At 42.0% G+C, this 7,091-nt stretch overlaps 1 protein-coding gene across 1 annotated transcript; it reads left to right on the top strand.

The window, feature by feature from the left end:
* Positions 1–1,923: 1,923 nt before the first annotated feature.
* On the top strand, positions 1,924–4,640 carry LOC147621139 (small ribosomal subunit protein eS24z-like). Its single transcript, XM_086823872.1, has 5 exons — positions 1,924–2,679; positions 3,768–3,809; positions 3,891–4,061; positions 4,157–4,243; positions 4,331–4,640. The coding sequence occupies exons 1-5, from the start codon at positions 2,605–2,607 to the stop codon at positions 4,370–4,372; spliced, it is 417 nt and encodes a 138-aa protein (XP_086679998.1). The 5' UTR covers positions 1,924–2,604; the 3' UTR covers positions 4,373–4,640.
* Positions 4,641–7,091: the final 2,451 nt, after the last annotated feature.

The raw sequence follows: 7,091 nt of genomic DNA, 5'->3' as shown, positions 1-7,091 counted from the left end.
GCCTAGAGAGATTGGGTGGTGTCGAGGGTTGTATGCTTATTCTATGAGCTTTGTAATCTTTAATCACTTTAAAAGGCTAATCAAAGTTTAGAAAGAGGACAATCTCTGATTTTGATGTCAATACCATGGGAAATTATGACCTTTAATAAATCCATATTACCTTGGATGAATCAAAGTAGGAAGAAAGTGTTGCAACCTATTAGCCAAGACCTTTGCAAATATATATATATATTTTCGTCTCTCTGTCTCTCTTTCTCTCCTTTCTTTCTCTCACTCGCCTTCTCCTCTCATTTTCCCTAGAAAAAAAGAAATTTATTTTTTCCATTTAAACAAAACAAAAAACATTAAAAAACCTCTCCTAGAGAGAGAGAGAGTAGATTTAGCTAAAAAAAGGAAGAAGTATATGCTAAAAATATATATTTAAACCGACTTTCTCATGACACTCACATCTTTAGTTGCAATCGTGGCATGTGTAGCTTAGTACCTTAAAAAAAAAAGCTAAACTTCAAAAATTATTAAATAGGTGAACTATTTTTTTTAAAGTACCACACCACTATTAAAAAAAAACTACTGGAAGGGGTGGCTTTATATAAGCGGGAGGAGGGGTAATTTCCATGCCCTTCTCCTCTCGCCATCTGGACCATGGAGGAGACGAAGGAAATTTCACACTCCCCTCCTCTCTGGCCCCACCTCATCCCCTCCTCAAATTTTACGCTTGGAGTATTTTACCGATCTGACATTGTGTTAGTGTGCCTTTTTCTCTCTTCGCCCTCACGTCGGCCACGTGTCACTAGCTTCTTTCCTTTAGAGATAGGTTAAGGTTAGTTATAGTTTAAAAGATGTCTATTTGGTAACAATATTTGATTTTTGTGAGATTGTGTGAAGCTTGCCTCACGTAACATAGAACATATATGTAGATGATACGTAGCTGTCCATCATTGATATGTAGATTATTATGGATACCGTCTCCACCCACCCTCCCAACACGAGCATCATCTCTCATTGATCACGTTGTTGCCCATTGAGAACTTGCTTATGCCCTCGTATATTAACTGTCATTAGTTGGCCTTGTGATCTCCATCACTAAGCCATTGGCTCGTCGTCAGCCTTGCTAGCCACCGCCTCACTAGTTAGTCACTTTCACCCTCAATCGTCCCTCGGTCGTCTCGTGAGCTACTTGGTGCCCTCCCCGCACCTATTCTGATCTTAATTGACTCTACCAACTCTTGGTCATCACCTTGGTTTTAATCTCTGTGCTCCACTCGATCTCTGTCCCTCACCCAACCCTTCTTGACCTCCACTCAACCTTCGCTCACCTTTGACTGCAGCTGCGTTCTAAGTCGCCATGCCCACTAGCCCTTGATCTTGCACCGCTTGCGGTACGATGCCAACTATCCCCACTCGCTTGCTACATGCCAACTATCCCCACTCGCTTGCTACATGCGTTGTTGTCTGTAGCACGTGGTAGTGCCTCGAGATCCCTCGCTTGTGAGGGGGAGCGACACAACAACTACTTAAGTAGACTAATAATAATGACTTCAGAAGATCGAATCCGTTTATTTTCTATGTAATACAACCTTCTCCACTATTTGCATTGGTTGATATCAGTATGTAAATATGGGCTCTCAAATATGGCGTAACACTTACTCGATGCAACAGTAAGCCATATGCTACTAGTTTGTTGCTTGTTATAGAGCCTACAGAATTCCAACGTAGGGTTCTCCTCAGCACCATCGCCCGTCATCTTTTCCTCCACCTCTTCCTAATCAAGCATCAACATCCCTCTCTCTTCCTCCTCCAATGTCAATCTCATCAAAGGCATGAACCTTTTATACCCCTAACGAGTCGGTGATGGCAACATTAGGACGCTCTGCTCCCTCGTGTATTTCACTCAAAATGTTCATTTCTAAGGTTATTATGAATACCCCAAGATTTAATTAATAATACGCGGAGGTTTCGGAAGGGACGCGGATCGCTGCAGAAACGACCTCACGTCACTAATCTTTGACACATACTATTATGATCTTCGGTATTCATCGGCTGGGGCCTTCTCATAGGGGACTCGAAGGTTGCTCATAACCCCCTCATGCGGCCCATCGTGCACGCCGCCATCAATGCCGATCCCAACGCTTCTTCTTCCATGCCTTCTCCTCCACCTTCGTCAAGCTCACGTTAGGCCACCTCCACCATAATGGGTTGTAACTTTTTTTTATAAAAATGTTAGTAAAGTTTAGAGAAACCTTAAAAAAATGTTCGTAAAGTTTAGAGAAACCTTAATAACAAAGTCTCTCCAACAAAAAAACATCAACTAATTAATCGATTTTTTTTTCACTCATTGTATGCCCCTATGACGCAACTCTTGAAACAGCAAATGGGCGTCGAGCACGTGGGCGCCCAGCGTGCTCGTCTCTGACCCCGGCTCGAAAAACAAAAAACAAATACCGACTGCCGAGTAGTGTGGAAGGCCTTCGAAGAGTTAGGTCCGGCTAGGCAGTGTCAAGTGGAAACCCTAGTTTGCTATCCTACTCTTTTGCCATCGCTTCTCAGCGTACAGTATATTCGTCCAGGTGGGCGGTAGCGGAGGAGCTCTGCAGCGATCACGCCATGGCGGACCTCAAGAACTGCACTGTGCGCACGCGCAAGTTCATGACCAATCGCCTTCTCTCCCGCAAGCAATTTGTGAGTGCCTCTCTTCTGACTGCTGCAGGTGTTTGAGGGTGTCCTTTTTTGTTGTTAGGATTTTCGATGTATCGTCTCAGGGGTTGCAAATGAGTTTTAGGTTCGAGTAGTGTCTTCCAGGTTTTTTTTTTTGGGTTTGGTTGGCGTTTGAGGTTGTTTTCAGGGTTTGTAGGCTGTAGCAGTCTCTTATAAGACTCTGCGGTTGTAAAAATTTAGGGTTTGCAGTGAATTTCTTAGTTTTGCAGTCAAGACTTATGGTTCCTTTGGTCACGTTCTTGTAGGATTTAGGGCGTTGCTGCACGTAAACCTCTGCTTAAATTTAAGCACGAAACAGCGGAAGATGATTCTTGATGCTTTTAGACATTGCAGCTTTTGTGTCGGACAGGGTTTGAGGTTGGGGTAGGACTTACTTTGTTTTAGTTTCTGGAGTCAGCACGAGGAGAGCTAGGGAGGATTAGTGCCCATGATTACCTGTCTAGCTGATCAGTGTCCATTTGCTGACACCATGGATGACTGAAGGCTGCCATGTCAGCAAACCTTGAAAACACTTCAGTCAACAGATCAGCAGCTGTTAGAAAGTACTGCAGGTTTCCAGCTGATTTTAACCTGCAGGCTTGTCGATGGTAGAACAAACACACACACACGGGTATAGTTTATGGGTGCGTTATATGTTCCAATGTCCGTCTGCTCGATATAGATATTCATTTTTAGAGAATCGGTAATCATCCCTACGGTTATATGCTAGTGATTTTCCGGTAGGTGAAAGTATCATTTAATGTTTCTCTTACACACGAGAAATGCCTTAATTGGAAAATGATGATTAGACAATGAAGCTTCTGCTGCTTGCAGTCCTTCATGGATCATGGTTCATTTGGGTGCTAAGTATTGCTTGTTTTGTAGACCACTGAGCGAAATTCTCAACTTTATTTTCCATTCTGCTTTTTGGCGTGGGAATCAGGACCTCTATATGCTTACAGTTATGGAATGAGTGAAGTGATGTTTTAGGATGAGTAAAGGGAGTAAAGCTGACCTCCAGGTCTAATACTTTGAACACTGACAGTCAGCATTTCTGGATCGGGTACTTGCAGGTTGTGGATGTACTGCATCCTGGTCGGGCTAATGTCTCCAAGGTATTGTTGATATTTCAGTCGTGTGTGTTAGCCCTCTAGTGTATGTCTTTGTGGGCTGAATGGTATTTTGTCCTTTATCAGGCTGAGCTGAAGGAGAAGCTAGCCAAGCTGTATGAAGTACGCGACCCTCAGACAGTTTTTGTGTTTGGTTTCCGAACCCAATTTGGAGGCGGGAAATCTACTGGGTTTGGGCTTATCTACGACCACTTGGATTCAGCTAAAAAGTATGAACCAAAGTATCGTCTCATCAGAGTAAGTATCTAAAACACTGTTGTATAGTACACTTTACCAGTCAACATGCACATAGAGGTTTGCTGTAACTCTCTATTTTTGCGTGTTGTGAATAGAATGGGCTAGCTACAAAGGTGGAGAAGTCACGAAAGCAAATGAAGGAGAGGAAAAACAGAGCTAAGAAGATTCGTGGTGTGAAGAAGGTACAGCCTCCCTTTCTAGGGTTTTATGTGTTGTTCTGGTGAAAAGTCATACTCAAATCTTCTGATGATTTGTCTAATTGCTTTCAGTCGAAGGCTGGAGATGTCCAGAAGGGTGGCAAGAAGAAGTAAAAAGGGTAATAGCCACATCAGGTTGCACCTTTCAGAACCAGATGAGTCTTCCTCTTACCTAACTGAGAGGCTACTTCTGGTTTTATATCTAACTAGGTATTTCCAGACTGAGTTTCCAGAGATGTATGTCACCACACGGAGCGATTTTGTGTGCCTTGAGATGTAGTGACTTTTTTTGTAGTTCAACCTTTGGAAACCATACTCACAATGCGTGAGATTTGATTAGTAAGCCCTGGTACTCGATATAATTTTAATGTGGGTTCTGCTCTCCAAATTGTCTTAATGTGTAGTACTGCTGCCAGGGTTACTTTACCAATGAGCACATTTGTCTTTTGGTTGTTTCTACTGATGTTTGTATCCTGGGGGGTCTTGAGGGTGGCTCCAGAAGGGAGCTGCACATGAAGCCAGGAGCGAATGGCGGAGTTAGCCCCATTTGCTATGCATCATATTGATTGTTCAGAGGGAAATATAAGCTTAGCAGTATTGACCATTGCAAGTCTCGTCTGACTAGGAAATCCACTGCTTTACACTCCCAACATTTCAAAAGGCATCACTGCATAGTAAGGATGCAATTACACCTTATGTTTTTTTTTTTGTGGTTGTTAGTGATGGTTTTTGAAATGCTTCTACAAGCTGTTTAAGGGTATATTGTTTTGCTAACCCTTGCTTGTCATAAATTCTATGATGTGTCTGCGGTCAAGTTCAATTCAATCAAGTATTCTTTGGTGATTAGTGTACAATCCAGTTTCGTATCTGGTACTTAAGGGCATTCACTTTGGTGGCCAGCCTAGCATTGGGCCATATGGGTAATTAATGTTTGCCTTAGTCAATGGATTGACATTTATAGGGGGTGCTCTGTCTAGAGGCTCCACCCTCAATTTTGGGTTTATACCTGGTGAAGTGTTGTCGCGAAGACTTTGAAGGCTGAGGGTCCCTCCACCCTTGTTACTATTTGTGTGGGATCCAACAAGCTCATCCAACTAGCTGATGTTCCAGTTATCCAAGTTATCCAAGCGCTATTTTAATTTAAACATGAAGTGTATGTGGAACTTGCAAGTAGTGTGAGCCATTTATAACCCTGCACATGTAGCGTGTGTGGAACTTGCAAGCCGTGTGGTGCATGTGGGGAATATCAAAAAGAAACTTAGATTCTCTCTTCTATCGAGCATCGTACTGTGTGTAGGTTGTCATTTTTGTGTGTTTTCTGCTAATTGAAAAGTCCTCATGCCTAAAAAGGGTCATAGGTTCAAAATGAAGTATAGCCCATTACATGTTCTAAAGTTTTTGTTGTAGTGTAAAATTAATCACATAAACTCTAGAGACTAGAGAGCTTTTTTCCTAGGCAATCGGAAGGGTGTTCTTGGTAGGATAGGAATCTACAAACCACCGATAACTTCCGTAATAATACAGCTTAATATTTCTTGAATAAATTAATTAAAGTACGATAGAAATTAATATGCGAGCGCATTTTTTCTGCAGAACACTTCACTTCAAGTTTGTAACATGCGGAAACAATTTGCATGGGTGATCTTCCCACCACTTGTCAGAATCATACTTATCAAGTGGAGCTAAAAAATATATGAACTAGTTGCCAATGTTATTGTCATCTCGTGGGTGTCTTCCTTGTCGATCTTCTCGTCGAATTTGGAAGCCCTTACCTTGTCAATTCTCTCCCTCAATTATGCAAGAATGGAATGTGGGAGTACTACACCTACCATTCTAAGTGAAATTTGGGCGGGCTCGACTTTCATGGTAATCCCTCTTCAATGGTCATGGAGAAAGTTTCCATATATCAACGAAACTAGGCCATTCTAGAATTTCCTAGCTTTGTAGACTCTTCAAACTCACTATGCCCATTATACTTGCATTGGAAAGGGTACTAGAAGTGGCACATGCTCAGCTTCGTTAATTGAGCTTGTTTCTCACTTGACACGGAGGAAGAACTCCACAAATTAGTAGTTCCTCAATGTTAAGTGGGAATAGTCCTGATATTCTAGTCAAGAGCGACGTTGTGAAGGACTTTGTTGGTTTTGCAAACAATCAAGTGTAAAATGATGTCTGTTGGACTAGGGGTGAAGCTCATTCAACACATCTTGCATACATCCAAAGGAGTGTAAAATAATTCTCTAGAAACTTTTGCCACTTTGTTCTTGCAATCGTCCATTACTTGCTCCTAAGCACGGGTCTTTGTAGAGTCTAGAGCTAGAATGTTGGATGTTTGACAATCCTTGTAAGTCCAAGGTTGTCTTCATGTTGAGAAGTTAATTAGTGAATTGTGATCCATGATAAGTATCAAGTGATGAAGGATTGGGTGAGGGATTTTAGCCCTTTTGTGTCCATCTTCTCGTTGAACTTGGAACCCTTTACCTAGTTAGATCTCTCCACCAATTATACCAGATTGGAGATGTGGGAGTATTACACCTACCACTCTAAGAGAAATCCGAGCGAGCTTGACTTTCATGTTGATCCCTTGTCAATGGTCTTGAGGAAGTACCCAGAAATCAAGAAAGGTAGGCCATTTCACAATTTCCTACTATTTGTGATAGAGGCTTCACATTATGAATTTCTTGAACGAAGTAGTATGATAGAGTGCATGATCCTACCATTACATTGTACTTACAAATTTCTAGCTACTTACAGATTCTTCACTCCATCTTGTTAGAGTCCAGTCGTCGATATAGCCTCCATTTTAGCGACTTGTAGGTCCATGGTTGCCTTC

Source organism: Cibotium barometz, chromosome 30 (genome assembly GCF_041138505.1).
Source record: "Cibotium barometz isolate CiBa-2024 chromosome 30, ASM4113850v1, whole genome shotgun sequence".
Taxonomy (NCBI): Eukaryota; Viridiplantae; Streptophyta; class Polypodiopsida; order Cyatheales; family Cibotiaceae; genus Cibotium; species Cibotium barometz.
Note: the sequence above shows the minus strand (reverse complement) of the source record. Positions and strands in the feature narration are given on the sequence as shown.

Bases quoted from the DNA above. Each gene is read 5' to 3' on its own strand.
- LOC147621139 (XM_086823872.1), top strand. From the start codon at position 2,605: ATGGCGGACCTCAAGAACTGCACTGTGCGCACGCGCAAGTTCATGACC. The intron at 4,062-4,156 runs GTAAGTATCTAA...TGTTGTGAATAG, and splicing joins CAAAGTATCGTCTCATCAGA to AATGGGCTAGCTACAAAGGT. The intron at 4,244-4,330 runs GTACAGCCTCCC...AATTGCTTTCAG, and splicing joins AGATTCGTGGTGTGAAGAAG to TCGAAGGCTGGAGATGTCCA.